Source organism: Rattus rattus, chromosome 1 (assembly GCF_011064425.1).
Source record: "Rattus rattus isolate New Zealand chromosome 1, Rrattus_CSIRO_v1, whole genome shotgun sequence".
NCBI classification, from domain to species: Eukaryota; Metazoa; Chordata; class Mammalia; order Rodentia; family Muridae; genus Rattus; species Rattus rattus.
The window spans coordinates 178,083,893-178,101,621 of record NC_046154.1 but is presented as its reverse complement, the minus strand read 5'-3'; the positions used below and the strand labels follow the sequence as shown (position 1 = coordinate 178,101,621).

At 42.3% G+C, this 17,729-nt stretch overlaps 1 protein-coding gene across 4 annotated transcripts in view; it reads right to left on the bottom strand.

The window, feature by feature from the left end:
* Nucleotides 1–17,729, bottom strand: part of Atp2b1 (ATPase plasma membrane Ca2+ transporting 1) — a 111,354-nt gene that overhangs the window by 49,842 nt on the left and 43,783 nt on the right. For all 4 annotated transcript variants that reach the window (XM_032911752.1, XM_032911728.1, XM_032911745.1 and 1 more), the window contains exon 2: nucleotides 7,428–7,870. In XM_032911752.1, coding sequence (XP_032767643.1) covers nucleotides 7,428–7,635 — 208 coding nt within the window. In that variant the 5' untranslated portion in view covers nucleotides 7,636–7,870. The remainder of the gene's footprint in view (nucleotides 1–7,427; nucleotides 7,871–17,729) is intronic.

Genomic DNA, 17,729 nt, shown 5'->3' with positions numbered 1-17,729 from the left:
GGCAGAAAACGGCCCATTTTCTTTCATTAAGCAAACGATGATGACCTTGACAAGAGCCTTTCAGCATGTGTGGAAGAAAGTCTAGTTAGAAAGGACAGAAGAGACAGTGGGGAGGAGAGAGTGGAAACCTTTTTCCTCCCAGAAGTGTAACACAGTGGGGAGAAACAGATTAGTAAAGGTGAGTTAAAGAGGGTATGATTTGTTTTCTCAAAGATGGGTGACAGATATTAAAGCAGGTTACCTACCACAGGAAACGAGAACAGAGAAATGACAGGATGATATAAGACTCGTGGATATTATTAGAGTTTAAGACCTGTGAAGAGGCAAGGGGGATGGAATCCACATGAGGGTGTCAGTCTGACAGACATCAGGAAGATACTGCCAAGCAGAGTCCAGATAGCGAGGAAACCACCCGGCCCTGAATTTTAAATTAGAGGGGTAGCAAATTATTACAGATAACGTATCAAGAAATATAATGAAAATTCTGCAGAGTCCTGTGAGCCTGGCTGATTATAGTATAATGCCGACCAATCAAGGTCAAGTTACCTTCATAAAGAGAAAATACAACCACAGTCCATAGAAAGCTTCAAATTTATACACTTTCTATGTCTTCATCCACCAAGGTGGGGAGAAAAATATAACGCCAAACCGATCCTAGGAACAGGTAAAATAGAGTGACAAGAGTGTCAGCGCTATCTTATTCTTGAGCGGAGAGAGAATCAAAACCAATTATATCAAGTCCCTGTGCCCATTGTTGCTCCTCACTTAGGAAAGGAGGAGCAGGTTTACTGGAGTGTCTGGTGCAGGCAGATTTAGCAGAGAATCAAGGATAATCCATTCCACATACGACTGGGAACTGTGTGACTGTGGCTGTATACATGTGTCTATGTGTGCACTGGTGGGGTGGGAGTGGCAGTTAAGGTGACTTTCCTATGTAGGAGAGGACACAGGCTGAAGAGGATATGGAAAGTGTTTGTGTGCATCCTTCCTCACTGTTTCAGTTTTGAAGAAGGAGGTGATCCCTCCCTGGCCCTCAAACTTTCAATTTATCCATCTAAAGTCAGACTTAAATACTCATCCCCATACGCTACCAAGTGCCAGGCACTCTGGGAAGGTACTAAACACACAAGAGATGGGTCAGGCGGATGCCTTTCCCTGGTTCTTGACCTTAAAGGACTCTGAGTTTGGTAGGGATGACTAATAAGCAGTCACTCTGACACACCCAGTGTATTACATATTAGACGACGGCAGAGGAGGGGAGACTACCAGAGTATACACAAAGAAACGGACTCCAAACTCACAGGGGTGTGGTGGGAGAAGGAATTCCAATATACTCACTTTGGTATTTCTTGATACTCTCCTTATACAGTGTTGTAGGTGGGGGTAAAGTGTGCGAGAGACCAGTACTAAAAAGACTAGAAACGAGAGCTAACATGACATCCATTTTTTAGGAAAAACGAAAGATTCGCTGCTTCAAACATTAAGAACCAGAGATAGGAAAGGGGATCAATTTAGAATCAGACCACAAGGAGAGTTCTAGGTCTACTGGAGAAGTCTAAGCTTCATTTCAAAAGCAATGACAAACGACAGGTGGCTTTAAACTAGAAAAATGACAGGCAGTGTGTGGAAGAGACATCAATTATTACACCAGCTGAATTTTTGAAAGAGAAGACAGTGGTTCCTACCCACAGGGTACAATGAAAGAGACACTGTTGGTAAAAAGAAAGGAGTTGGAATTTCCAGGGCTTAATGACCACATGAGAATAGGTTTTAAAAATTCCCACATAAATCAAAGCCATTCAAGTTTCTAACTTGGTAGTGACATGGGTAATAGTTTCAGCAGAAAAGTTTGAAGAGGTTCAGGAACGGAGTTGTAGGAAAAGAATGAGGAATTGGGGCTTCACCCTCAAGGCTGAGGGGGGAATCCTGGGTAGGAACTGGGAACTATGAGCACCCAGGTGATGGCTTGTGAAGTCAGTCTTTTGGATAGCATTGCTCAGAGGGTTGTACCAACCATCAGAAACCTGCAGACTAGTAGCAGCCTGGGAAAGTACAGGAGAGGAAGAATGGCCAGCGGCAAGAAAGAGAACTCCAGGAGTATGTTGGGAAGACAGATTTTGAAAGGGAATTCAATTTACTGCTACGTAAAAATGAAACTTAGAAGCACAATAGAAAACTAATGACATGCTATTTCAGGTTCGAGTATGACTTTTACAATTATATCCATGCCACAGAGTTGGAGAACTAGTTAAAACAGCTTAAAAAAAAATCTATAAGCAGTGAAAACGGGTGACCAGAGCAGGCATCAAATAACATTTAATTCTCTGCTACAGTGGCAATACATTTCTTGGACAAGGTCATGCAGGAGTGACACAGAACTCAGAAGCAGGAAACCATACACGCTAACACACAATAGCCATGCAAACACTGGCTGAACATCTATGCTAACTTGCAAAGTCAAGCACAAACCATGGGGCTTGAGAGCAGTTTTGTACCAGCCCCCGAGTCAGTAATGATTTATCCCTAGGGAAAGGTCGATTTTCTCAAAGAGTTAAACTGTATCACCACATGGAGACAAGGTCAAAGTACACCAGCACCGGAGACTGACTTCTAGGGAGCGCAAATACAAGCTGTCATTTAAGACATGGAAACCAGGCAACCAACGACAATAGCTACTGAGCCTCTCCTGCCTCCCATCATGCACCTCGACTGTTTCTATTGCCATCTTTTGCTTCCTCTGTTGGTTTTGTTTTAGAGCTCCTCTTTCACCTCAGTTTGATAATCACCACTTACAAAGCTCAGCTTCACCTGACTTCTTCCCCCCCGAGGTGCGTGAAGCCAGGCCTGGTAACTGAGCATGTGTCTTTAATTTGTTATGAATTCACTTTTATACTTTGTTTGGTGCAGTACTACTGCATAACAAATACGATACTTGGAGCCAGAGGCATGCATTCCAGAAATCCACAGCAGAGTTTTCTCTGCCATCCAATACGACGTGCAAGAAAGATAACGGAGGGGTAAAGTAGAAAAGACACCCGGAGCCATTGTGAAAGTTAGCAGACCGAGAAATGGGATTTAGAGTATGAATAATAGAGTCAATACAGGAAAGCAAAACACAAAAGAAGAATAGTTCAAAAATAATTTTAAGTGCTAGGATGTTATAGACAGATTATTCTGGAATAAAACCGACCTCGAGAGCTCCGAGGAATGTGAGATCCATGCTCGTTTTTGAAAGATACGGCTGAAAATAATGACATTTCAAGTCTTACCTTCATTCTACCCCGGACTTTTAATTTCAACCCCCCTGTTAGGAATTATGATAGTTAATGGAGAAGTAGGAAAATCTCATCTGGCACAGACATGTTCTACTGGCCACCACATCTGTAGTGTTCTTGAGAACAGGCCCCAAGAGTACCTTGTTAGAGAACACGTGGTAAGCTGGTGGGAAAATGGCAACCCAGCTGCCTGGATGGAGATGTGGAGACAAAGAGTGGAGCAGAGACTGAAGGGAAGGCCATCCAGAGCCTGCCCCACCTGGGGATCCAGCCCATACACATGCAGCCACCAGTCCCAGCCACTACTGCTGATGCCAAGAAGTGCATGCGGACAGGAGCCTGATAGAGCTGTCTCCTGAGAGGCTCTGCCAGAGCGAGACAAATACAGAGGTGGACGCTCACAGCCAACCACTGAACTGAGAATAGGGTCCCCATTAGAAGAGTTAGAGAAAGGATTGAAGGAGCTGAAGGGGTTTGCAACCCCATAAGAACAACAATATCAACCAACCAGAGCTTCCAGGGACTAAACCACCATCCAAACACATGAACAGACCCATGGCTCCAGCTGCCCTTGTTGGGCACCAATGGGAAGAAAAGCCCTTGGTCCTGCCAAGGCTGGACTCCCAGTGTAGGGAAATGTCAGGGTGAGGAGGCAGGAAGGGAGGGTGGGTGTGTGTGGGGAACACCTTCATAGAAGGGGGAGGGGGATGGGATGGGGGGGTTGATGGATGGGAAACCGGGAAAGGGGATAACATTTGAAATGTAAATAAAAAAATCCAATAAAAAATAAATAAATAAAGGCTGAAGTGGGGAGAACTCCACAGCCTGGACACTGAATGCCTCTCACAGGGAGTTCCTCAGCCATGAACTCTTGCTAATAACTACTTTCCTTCAAGCCCAAAGCCAGTGGGCCAAGTAGTCATGACAAAACCTTTTAAAACCTTTTCTTCCTTTCAGCGTTGATTATCTCAGGTATTGTGTCACTGACAGAAAGTTGACACACAAAACCATTTATCCACCATGTGTAACTCCAAAAATAAATCTGTTTTTCCACTGAGGGGAAAAAAATTAAGACACAAGAACAAAGAAGCTCTTTCTCACCCTTTCGTAGGGTATATGGACTGATAAAAAGTTTAAAAAGAAACTTAAAAAAAAAAAAAAAAGCCCCTGTGCCAGCCAAAAGCATCTACTCAGAGACAGCACAGGTTAGGAGTCACTTTGGGCATGCGCTTAACCTTTTTGTGCCTATAAAATAGGATAAAGGAGTTTTAAGGATAAAATGGGTTTACATTGGTAAGAAAGCACTAATAACCAATCTAGCACAAAAAAAGTTATGTAACATAAGTGTTGGTGTTTTCGTTGTTGCTATTCCTAAGAAAAGTCTGGAGCTGCTCCTTCAGACCAATACAGTCTAAGACAAGCACCTCCAGCACGGTTTCTCTTCTCCACTCATTTCTCTCGTGAGCTGAATACACTAACACTGTGTATCTAGACACCGTACATTTAACATGGTGAACATCTCCCTCTTCTGAGAATAAAGTACGAACCTTCACTTTATTCATGGATACATGCCCAGGGCCTAAAAAGTACCTGTCACATAGAAACCCTTTCTGATACTATACTTGAGCAATTTTAAGGCAATTTTAATATATTTCAGTGCCAGATGTAACCTAATTTTATACACAGAATTTTCTCCAACAATTGCCAATACCCTTCTGTCTTAGGGAGATCGATAGAATCTATGGAACACAAGAAGCAACAAGTCAGATCTTGTAAACAAATGCGCTAATGGACAGGGAACACCTTTAATTTCAGTCATAAAACCCATATACTGTGAAGAACCATTTCAGTTCCCGCTTTCCCCGAATACAGATTATTCTAACAAAAAAAAAAAAGCATGCATTAGATACACCGCTGATTCCCTTATGATCTGCGTGGTTGACCAGTGACAAAATGTTAAGATTCTAGAGTGAAATATTTCTAGTAAGTGAAAGCTATGAAGAGTCCTTCGGGAGTATTTCTATGAAGTCTGCTGCCGTTTTGGTTATATTTCAGTTGACTATAAACACAAATATGCTCACAATGGGCTGTTTTGTAATCTTTCAAAAGAATATTTCAAGATAAAAAATTATTTATATATATAAAGGCCAATTTATATATAATTTAGGAATCATTAATTCGCAGTAATGTGGAGAACACGCTCAAGAACTTTGCAAAATCAGAAGAGGAGAAAAACAGTTCGTAATTTCACTCAGTGCCCCAAAGCACACACCATAAAGATAAAATGTTAACTGTGAAATCAGTTCTCCAGAGACCACTCGTGGCTTCTACCGTGTTGTCAGGAGTAAATAATCTCTTCTTCCCATAATTTCTAGAAGCAAAATTAGTTAATGAATTCATTAACTAATTCAAAATCAATGTAACATACTACTCAAAATAATAAGGCAAACTGTACCACAAATTAATGAGAAATCACACTTACGAGAGGTGACAATACGTAGGAGAGGTACACTCAGTAATTAGGAAGCAAAGACTCTAGCAACTCATAGCAACAAAATACAAAAATATGGGTGGGTGAAGGGCAGCCAGTCATATGTCTGAGACATATGCTCAATGCTGAACACCCAACCTATGGGTAAGGTATATTAGCCCAGTGCTCAGCTCCAGGGCTATATCCCCAGGCACTCAAAGCAATCTTTTATGGATAACTATACATGACCAGGAGGGTTCTTTAATGTTAATATCCCCCACTGATTTGGTGATCATGAAGCATCATCTGTTGGGTTTTAGATGAAATACAGTATATATGAGTAAAGAAAACTAATAAACCCAACGATTGAAAACAGCACATCAAGGTATAAATGTAGCATGACAAAAAGTAGGGTGATTTCAATGCATGTTTGCATAATGAACAAGCCCCAAGCTTTATCATATTACTAAGGTGTCAACACAAAGTCTACGATGTTAGTAGTTCTGACTTGAAAAGATACGGATAATCCTTGAGATATCTTGCAGAAACAGACCTCACGCCATGAGATGACGGCATTTTAGGACATGGGTGAGCATGGACTCTGAGTTCTTCAACACTGTGGTCCTCAGAGAACTCAAAGGGCCTGCCTGTCAGAGTCAGTAGTGAGCTCGTTCACATACAACCACACAAGTACTTTCCAAGAAGTCTTTTGGTCTGATCTAAAATTCCTGAATAATTTTTTGGAAATCACCTTTTGCTGTTACACTAAGTATTGCCACCAGCAGTAGTAATGTTATGAAAATGTTCAGAAAGCAGCTTAATAATTTCTCTATAACTGGCTTTGGAATATATATCAATATAATATTTTAACATAAGAAATTTCCACTCTTACTAAAATAAACAGTACCCAGCAAACATGTATTCTCATGTGTGGGGCTATTCCTCAAGATGTCACACAAGCTAACACAAGCTCCTTCAATACTTCTGCCTTGCCCACCTCATTAACTTTTCTCTTAACCACGTGATGCCATCATACTATACATCCAATTTAGCCGTTCACTTTCTCCTCAGACGTGTGGGCAAACTTTGTATCCTTAGTCCTAGGAACAGTAAGGCTGACTTTGTTAGATCATTTCGAAGGCCACAGCACAGCAAAGTCCATGCTACAAAACAAGGGATCCCACGAAACCAAAGCCTTTCCAAACATAAGAGAAATTCGACATAATCTGACCACATACATGTTTACTAAGTGAGAGGCTTGGTGCCGTCTAAATGAAAAATGTGCATTCGGGCCTCGGTCGACTGATTATTAAAAGTTTAGATTAAGTCCCATGAGCAAAGCCAACTTTGACGGCTACTGGAAGTGAGAACTATTTTAAGACACGGGCAAAATGAAGGCTGGGGAGCAGTTTCTTTCCACTGAATCCCCTGGGGGGTACCACTCTCGGCTCTATCTTCTGTGCCTCCAGTGAAGGGCAGTCTTGTTATTGTAAACTGGAACACGAATGCAGACAAAAGGGCAAACTATTTCAGCTCACCATCCTGATAAATGTAAGTTAACCGGCTCGAACCGCAGCAAGCTGATAAGCCATTACCAAAACCATGGCCCCATCATGCCGAGACCATACAAACACGTTTCCGTCGGAGCGGGATAAACACTACTCACTCAACGCAAGACCTACCTTCATTGGGAGATGTTTTCAACTTGGTGCAAATTCCATAGACATCCCCATAGCTTTCCTGTATTTTTCGTAATGCATCTGTGGACCTGAGCTCCATGAGGGCCCGCAGCTCGGCAAGTGTGACGCCAAAGTCTCCATCATGATTAGCTTCTTTCAAAGAGTTTTTCACACCACTATATGCAACTGAGTTGTTTGCCATGTCGCCCATTACAAGGGTAATTTATGAGGAGGAAAATGTTTCCCAAAAAAAAAAAAAAAAGAATGAAATCTTCACTTGATCTATTTTCCAAGATGAAAATCTTTTAAATATTAAAATCTTCCTTAAACCAAACACTCATTGTATGACTTGGTAAAGCAGTTATCAGCAGCAACAATTCCCAGAGAAGTATCTTGACCACTGGCCCATGACTTGTTTCTTCCTCTCAATCTTGAGATGTATACATCTGTGAGAAGAAAAGATTGAGGGGTTAGTCGTTCATTCTCAAGAGCATTTACGACCCACGCACGCACGCACGCACGCACGTGTACTTTTTAAGTGCTACCAGAGAGCTAAACGAAGTACACTAGTTACAAATATTCATGAACCATGGTTTTGGATCACAGTATAACTTCTAAAAAAAAAATGGGTTTATTTAGTCACTAGAACTCAGTATCAAATGAAAACGAACATGTCACTGAACTGGTGTGTGTGTGTGTGTGTGTGTGTGTGTGTGTGTCACCGTTATTAAGTTACTGCTAAAGTGCTTAGTTCCAATTGGTTGGTTCCAACTTTGCCAGTTGCCTTAAACCCATCCTCTCATCTGACTATTAAAATTAAATAATATTATTTCTTACTCTATCCAGAACACTGAGGCCTAGATAAATTGAACTTTCAGCTAACTTAATGGATGGAAATAGCTGGTCTCGAGGCCAGAACCCCTTCTCACACACTGGCTTCACCCAGCTTACTAAACCTTTTCATATGGACCTGCCCATGGGAGGACACACGCCTGGGAGCTGAGTAAGCAGTTTCCTGCATTCCTCCTTGGCTCCATCATCGCTCTGTCCTCCAGCTTTCTAAAGCTACCTTCCCTTCAGTTCCCGTCATGCTACCGCCTCCGGACTTCTATCTCCGAGAGCTGCTTCTGATGCCTTCATCCGTTCTCTTTCTTCTTTTTCTCACCGTTTATCTAGGTTGTCTACATGTTACTCTATCCTCAGAACCAAAAATTATGGCAGACCGTGACAGATGACCAAAGAGTGAGTGTGATAAAACATAAAGATGTAAAAAGTGAAAGAGAAAGTTGGAGGAACGAATACGCCACTTTAATTTCTTCACTGGTTTTTCAATCCATCCTTTTAAAAGTACCTACAACTGACCTGGAGGTCTTCCTGCTAAAGATCAGATGTATAATATTCCCTGGTAACTGCAGCCTTCCCTGATCATCATTATCCTAGCTTCCTGGGTTTGAACCCATGTCACCGTTGATCCCGCCTTAACCATTAAGTCTTCCCATGACAGCACCTCCTGCATTCATCAGTCCCTTGCATGTTTGGCCACTGCATTGGTTTTAAAGGCATTCAAGGTCAAGCTTCAGTTAACTGAATCAACCTTGCTGCCTCTCCAACCATCTAACCCCCTAAATATTTAACAAAGTATCCAGCAACAGGAAAAGTCCCTGGCAAATACAACTTTTTATCTCTAAAACTGCTAGAAGGATGTATGTGGACCACAGTCCACATACACCAGCAGCCATTAAAGTCACCTGGAAGGACCTACACCCCAGGAATGTTAAGTTCAGTAGGATTAAGCATGTACTCCACAACTTATATTTCTATTAAATTTCTAGACGATACAGGTGCTATCTGTTCTGGGAGCATCCTGACAACTGAAATGGAATGGAAGCTGGTTCTCAAGGCTAGGCAAGCATTTATAATCTGCTATGCTGAGGATGGCTGGCTAAGTAAAGCTTGGTTGCCTTGCGTTAAATCTGCGAGAATACAGAGATAGATTCTATAAGGCAGTTCCCTTCACTGCATTCCTCCTCCCACTTCATAAACCCTACACTTGCCCAATTACTGCCGTTTTACTCATCTTCTAGGCCAAGTGGGTTCCCACCTACTCACATCAATTATTATAATAAGCAACTTAAAGGAAAAAAACCCCAACTGAGAGTGTAGCTGTTTGATAATCTTCAGTTTCCATACTCAAAATCCGTTGGCTAGAACATCGCATTAGCCCTAATACAGATTCCTTATTATAAGAGATAAAATTAAGATTCTTGTCTATGCTGTGACAAGGGCATGTGTGTCTACTTAACTACTGGCCTGCTACCCCCATCAACTGCCATGAGTGATGATCTGTCCAAGGTATAAATCAGGTCTACAGACAGGCAACAGCTTCTTCACCTTTCTGCTTGTTTTTTGTTTGTTTTGTTTTGTTTTTTTAAAGGAATGGCATGGCTGTAAGTCTTGTATATTCTAGACCAAAATTTAATGAGGAGATTTACAAGTTATAAAGAAAGCCCCCTGTTGTTTAAAGGGCCTGAAAAAAAAAAAAAAAAGGAAAAGTAGCACTGTGGGCATCATTTAGGTCACATAAAAACATCTTCCATTTAGCTGTAGTCAGAAACAATATCGTTATTCATTTTTGAGACACACACACACACACACACACACACACACACACACACACACACACACACACAGTACTTTGAGTCACTCCCCACTACCCTCTGGTTCCCCTCTGAATCCTTTCTCTCACCTAGTCCCCCAGTGACTACTTCCTCTATTAGGATACAATGTCCTCTCCACCTCAGGAGCCATTAGCAGCATTAGCTTCCATAGCTCGTTGTCATCCCCTCAAACCACGGTGAAAAGTTGGAGGGACTGATCTGGTGCAGCAGCTGGCCACAGCTGCTGTTTTCATGGTTGCAATGACAACGTCACTGTGTAGATGGCAGTGATTCACGACAGGATAGACACTTCCTAGTCTCTGGCTTTTAAATTCCATTCACTCTTTTGTAATGTTCTCCCCCCCCACCCCCGTGTGTGTGTGTGTGTGTGTGTGTGTGAGAGAGAGAGAGGATGATGATGATATACATGTCCATCTGAAGCTGAATGTGTACGAGACTCACTTATTTTCCATGCTCTGACCATATGTGAGGCATATCTCTGCATTAGCTGTCTCTGAAAAAGGAATTTCTCTGCCCTGGGCTAAGAGCTGCACTAGTCTATGGAAGGCAGTTTGCTGACATGTCTATTTAGGGAAGCAATGTTAGCACTTATATTTTTTATTTGTCTTTTCTCTGAACAGATTTCAACTACATAAAAGAATGTTATCCACTGGATGTTCTTAAGTACCTCAAGAATAGGGATAATAACTGACCTAGGCGTAGAAGCAACATACCATGTTCCTACCACAAATAATATGGCCTCCGCCAAGTTTTCCCGTTTACCAGGATGCAGTGGACATTTCTGTTGGTCGGAAAGCAGGCATATAACACCAAACACATAATTTATGTAATCGAATCAATACCAAACAGAAACTGCTGTGTATTTTGGTTGTCACATAAACAGCCTTTCCCCAGCACTTACTAAATCTAAACTGAATTCCACAGAAAACCATTGCCCCCATGTTCTTTCTACTTCAGAAGTGTGAATGAGACCTGAGTAGATGGTCAAGGAGACTTCTGCTCTGCCTGTGTTACCTACCAGCTTGTTCTGTCTTACTGAGTTCAAATCTGTGAGAAACACGAAGCGTTACCGTGATCACCCAGCACCACACGATCCGATAGGGAAGGCCTGTCAGGATAGATAGATTGGTGTGCACGCGTGGATGAACACGTGCCTCCTTGGTCCTCCCGAGGCGTCTTTTAAGGCCTGGCTTAAACAACGAGTAAAGTTTGTCCTGTCCTTGATTTTTCCAACCATTTATCAAGAGACCGATTTTAGAAGTTGAGTTTTTTATTATTGGAGGAGTCCAGAGCTTTGGTTGAGTACACGGTTGCGTTCAGTTCCGTTACACTAAGGAAAGAGCTTGAGAAAAGGCTGTTCAGGGGAAGCATCTGAACGTCACGCAACCACTCTCCGAAGTAGACCACCAACGACCTACAAACTACACACCAGCGGCTTTCTCCTTCTCGATGACCCATTACCACCCGCTGCTGTTCCCTCCTTTACTCGCTCATTCATCTAAGCCAGTGACAAAAATGCCAAGGGCGACAAAAAATGCCTTACTTGTTAGCCTTAAAGTTATAGTCATGTAAGAGACGAACTAATTTTGGATTCAAATAAAATACAAAAGACACCCGCCAGATTGTCTATTTTGATCCCCTTTGCTCTTCAAAGACATTTCACCTTCCGCTTTTAAAGGTTTAAGAAAAAAGTTTCAAGTGGAAGCTGAGACCTCAGAGAGACGATGTCTTAAAGAAGACACACAGCTCTACTATTTAGGACACTTAGCCTATAAAATGTATCCCGGAACAAACGACACTTCTAACTAACCCACTGTTCGTAGTCTAAGGTTTTATGGAAGTAGACAGCTGCAGCCCGACACGGAGCAAGAATAGCTAAAATCTGCAGATGGGGAACCTAGGGGGATTCTTCCCACAACAGGAGCTTTCCTAGGAATGGACGGGCAGAGACACCAGGGAACATGAAGGACGGTTGTGAAGGGGCAGTGCTGTTAACAACACAACCTCAATCCCTTCTTTCACAAGGCAGACCCCCGTGGAGGCCGCAGGGGAAGACGCATGAAAGCCACCTAGATTCAATAAAGGTCAGTAAAGGTAACTCCAGGTTTTAAGAATCATTTACACAAGCTCATGAGATGAAATATGGGGTCGTATAAATCATTCTATGAAGCGATTTTGATACATACACCGATGTGAGATTCCTACAGCCAAAACCATAGGCTGTCGTTACTAAGCGCAGCAGCAGCAAGACCGCCCTTCAAATGGGCTTCCCAACTCTGATGATTCGAAATGTGTCCTAGTGAGCTGAAGGAGTGAGAAGTGTGTTTATTCGATCCATAAAGATTTAGAGCTGGATAATCGGGAAATATGTTAGATAAGGGAGCAGGATCCAGACAGACAGATGGGAATGAGGCTCAATTTAATTGGCACCCATGTACCTTATATTTAATTCTAAAACATTAACTTTACGGATATGTATAAGGATGTGCCAGCATATATGAAAGGCAAAGGCCAAACTTATCAAAGCTAAATATGTGTTGATACTACTTGGCGTTATTGAGTTAATAGTAAGGTGTTAACCTTAATCACAAAATCATCAATTTTCTGGAATAATATTACATTCTGTAAAATGAACTAAAAATAACATTAACAATAAACAAAATTCCTCACCTTGTGAAGTAACAGTTATGAGGGAGTCATGTAATTGAAGGGATATGGGAGATAAAATCCAATTTCCCATTTGACAGATACTGAAGGCAAACACTCTTGATCACCAAGTATTCAACACTTTATCTCTAAAAGGAGAGCAAATGCCTAACCCTGAAATCAGGGTACACTTCCTGACAATGTGCTGATGCCGAGGTCTAAGTGCCATCCTGCGAAATAACTGTCACTACACTGAAAACTGGGCCATGAGGTAGACCAAAGAGCTCAAAAATAGTTGGGGATTACAGCTTTCTCACAAAAGAACATGTGAAGAGAACTCCATCTTCTTTCTTGGTTATCTCATCCTTGACTTTGCAAGTCTTTCTTTCTTTAAAGATTTATTTATTTGTTTTATGTAAGTACACTGTACGCTGTCATTGTCTTCAGACACACCATGACAGGGCATCTGATCTCATTACAGATGGTTGGGAGCCACCATGTGGTTGCTGGGATTTGAACTCAGGACCTCTGGAAGAGCAGTCAGTGTTCTTGACCACTGAGCCATCTCTGCAGCCTAGAACTCCATCTTCTTAACTCTCTCTCAGCATGTGTGGAATATGCATGCACATGTGTGTATCAGCATAAAATCAATTCCATTTCCTTTGTACCCTGACAGGCAGGTAAGGGACGGACCACTAACCTCTGTAACTGTTTCTCTTTGTGACTAGCATTTTAGCCATAGCTGCTTTGGTAACTTAGAGAACCAACCGCCCCAGCCAGTCTTCCTCAATCACATTCAAGTTAGTGGACAACCTGAACCTCAGCCCCTTAGAGCAGGGGTTCCCAACCTTCCTAATGCTTCAAGTCTTTCATCCAGTTCTTCAGGGTGTGATGATCCCCAACCACAAAGTTATTTTCACTGCTATTTTATAACTGCGATTTTGCTACTATTACGCATCAAAATATAAAGATCTGGGTTTTCCGATGTTCTTAGGTGACTCCCGTCAAAGGGTCATTCACTGCTCAAAAGGGTCTTGACTTACATGTTCAGAACTGCTGCCTTGAAGGCCGCTTGAGGGGGTGGGCAGATAACTACCACACGTTGGACCAGACCAACTGCCTACTACACCGAAAAATTACGAAAAGGGAAGAAATATTTTACGCTGTCTTGTATCTCAGCAAGAAAACTGCAATCCTTCACACCACTTCCACAGCTACTTCTGCAGGAGTCCCAAACACCTTTCACCGGATTCCTGCCCCAAAACCCTGAAACCTTTCAATGACCGAAACATTTTTTAAGAAGCGACGGTGCCTTGCTTCCAACTATTAGATATAATTCTAACAGTGGAAAGAGCATGTGGTCTGATACTATAGTTTCAGAGAGCACATAATTTAAAAATCACAAATGGTGGGGGCTTCCTCTACGAATTACAGCGCATCCAAATTATTTCATTAAATCAATTAGAAATTGGGTTAGGAATTAGGAAGCCAAGGGGGAAAAAAAATCAAATTTAATATGACTCAGAACTTCTGTTTTATTCTTTTCAAAGAACTTAAAGAAAACCTACTCATCTCAAAGAACACAAAGTCTACACAGCTTAAATAGAAGTTAATTCCTGTTGCATGCACGGTCTCTGTCTCTCTCACCGTCTAAGCAGGGTCTCATTTATACAGAACTGATACAGCAGAAAGCAAGCACTGTTCACAATGCCTGATTAATCAATCTCAAAAGATTCCTGACTACCGTTCTCGCTCCCTCGGTAATTTACTTATCTCCTAGAAGGCTATTCCGGGCAGAGCCTGGGTACTGCAAAAGGAGCTGCAGCTGTGTGGAGCAGTAAACCTAGCATGAAGGCTTCAGCAATGTGTGGGGGTGGGCGGGGGCAGACTCTTAGAACAGAAGAGGACCCAACCTGCACTCTCATCACAGCTGCTCTCTCCAATCTGTACCCATCTGAGTCACCTCTCTGTGTCTCTCCCAGTGAACTGTGACCTCAGGATAGGATCTGTCCTATTGACTTTTAACCCTCATCTGTGTCTGGGGTATAGAGAGGGTTCAATGTTTATTGAGTAGAAATGCTTTTAGCTTGTGCCTTGAGCTGTAATCCATTTCAAACGGCAGCTCTGCATAAAGCAAATGGCAATTCAATAAGGACAACGACAACAACAAAAAAACCCTTACAACATGTTAAAAATATATGCTAATTTCTGAGAAGGTTGGCATTTGAGGAGTTTTCAAGTCGTCTTGGTATTAAAGATGGATCATTTTTATTTCCCTTTGAGTCCTTTTTAGACAGTAGAAAATAAAAAGTACTTTATTTAGCCTGTGCTTGGTGACACAGTCATGGGGAAGAGGAAGGAGCGTCTCTGAGTTCAAGACCAGCCTGGTCTACACTGAGTGGCCAGCCAAGGCTCCATAGTGAGAGCCTGCTTTACAAACAAACAAATAAACAAACAAATGCACGTACGTATATACATAGCATTTCAGAGAGTCTCAAATGAATTATACACTACCGACAGTCATTCTGAACAATGGTCCTAGATTGTTGAGAGCAAGCAGGCCAAGCAACAATTCTGGGCTTTATTATTTCATAAAGTTTGGAGGATATGGCCTGCTAATTTGACGAATAAAGTGTTCAAGTTAACCATGCCAAATGGAAATATAGCAAATCAGTATAGGAATCAACTTAGCAAGGCCTCCTAAGAAACAATGACATAAAACTCCCATCTAGTAAAGGCCATTTAATCAAATGCTCAACCCAACAGGTAACTACAATCCTTCGAAATGCACTGTTCTGATTTACTTCCTCTTCCCTGATCAACTTACTCCATTCCAGCCTCTCCTATGCAGGAGAAGCCACTTTCTAGGTGATGGGTGATTCCCAGGTTCCTGAACCTGCAGAGCACACGCAGTCCTTGTTTGACTTCCTGGCAACCTTTGCTACTCTTTGCCACTCCCCACTCTTGAAGTTTCTGCTGTTTCAATGTGCTGGACTCTCGTTCCCATCACACGGTTGTCCCTGGCTGCACGTTTCCACTTTCCACAGCTGCTTTGCTTCTTTGAACAACTGTCAGGGAAGTCAGTGGGGCAGGGTTGGGTGATAGTAACTGTTGTCATCTGGCTTTCGCCAGAGAGGGCCAGATTGGCTTTTAGATAACAAAAATTTATTTGTAAGAAGTGTGAGAATTTTGTTTGTTTTTTCTCTTATTTCAGAATTCCACAATTAAATGACAACACTCAGAGCAGTCCGGCTCAGAGAAAATATGAAAAAAGCTTCTTTATCTTCCCCTCAACTTTTATCCCCATTAACTTTTCATCTATAACAGTGCAGGCCAGCCTCAAACAAAGCAGGGCCGTAGACTGGCCATGCAACCACATCTCTGGGCTTTCGATACCTGCCACTTCCAGCACATACTAAGACTACATGTTCACAACGACACAGCACTGAAGGAGGGTATACAATAAAACTTTCAGTGTCAATGATCCAAAGCACAGATATCTTTTTTTTTTTTTGAGAATTTGAATGATTTATTAAAGATGGGATTTTTTAAAAGGAACTAATGTGGCAGTAACTAGAATGGAGGGCAAGGAAGGTCTAGAGCTTGACTTAGAGAATGATGGCAGCTCCTAAAGGAGACATGAACACAACGAAGGCAAACAGAGGGGTCATGGTGTTTATCATTAATTGCAGATTCTATTTCTTTTTTTTTTTTTTTTTTTTATTAACTTGAGTATTTCTTATGTACATTTCGAGTGTTATTCCCTTTCCGGTTTCGGCAAACATCCCTTCCTCCCCCCCCTTCCTTATGGGTGTTCCCCTCCCACCCTCCCCCATTGCCGCCCTCCCCCGACAGTCTAGTTCACTGGGGTTCAGTCTTAGCAGGACCCAGGGCTTCCCCTTCCACTGGTGCTCTTACTAGGATATTCATTGCTACCTATGAGGTCAGAGTCCAGGGTCAGTCCATGTATAGTCTTTAGGTAGTGGCTTAGTCCTGGAAGCTCTGGTTGCTTGGCATTGTTGTACATGTGGGGTCTCGAGCCCCTTCAAGCTCTTCCAGTTCTTTCTCTGATTCCAAAGCACAGATATCTTAAGGGTGACTCGAGACCCTTTTGCTTTACGACCAGGTAAGTTGGTAGAACCTTACTTATCCAGTGGACTGGTGACATGGATGTCTACGGGGAGACTGGCCCAATCGTGCAAGGATGTACCTACAGAATCAACAAACCACAGCCTCTCAGTTTAACAAAGCACGGCCATTTTAATGGTAGTCAGTCGCAGTGTCCATTGACTGGTAATGCTTGCGAGGCTCTTAGAATGTGCAGCACTGGGCCCCACCTCAGGAAACGTCTTCAGTTGATGCAGCACGCGGTAGGAAAACTGTATTCCTAACTGCTGGGGGATGTTGGTTCTGCTGTCGCTCTGGTAAGCCACTATTCTGTGAGACTGTGACCTGAGAGCTTTGACTCATGAACTCACTGTTGGATGTCCATCTTGACCCGAAAGTTCCTGGACACAAATGGGCAAATTACTCACGATGCTGCATTGTGCTAGTCCGAATCTGCATGAATAACTCAAGGCAGATTATTTTCTAAAAAATATTTTGTGAGCTGGTACTTTGAGCTGTTCTGGTTTTACACTGATAAGTCTCATATTTCACAAATGCTGTGAATAATTTCCTCCTTTGGAACTAAAAAGGTTTAAACACCTTAAGGCATCGATTTTACAAATTTAACAAAACGCTCTAATCTAGATACAGCTACCTTATCCACATCTCAAGACGAACCATACCCCCCACCCCCGCCCCATTCTACAGATCTACTTAGGCGTCTCAAACCTTTCATGTTTACAGTAAGATTCTTGGTGGCAAAGATTTTTGGTTGGGGGGCGGGGGCGCTTTTGAGAAGCTCCGAAATAAAGTTAATTTTATATAACCCTGTGCAATTTACCAAATATAAGAACATACTATATCTCCGGTTAAA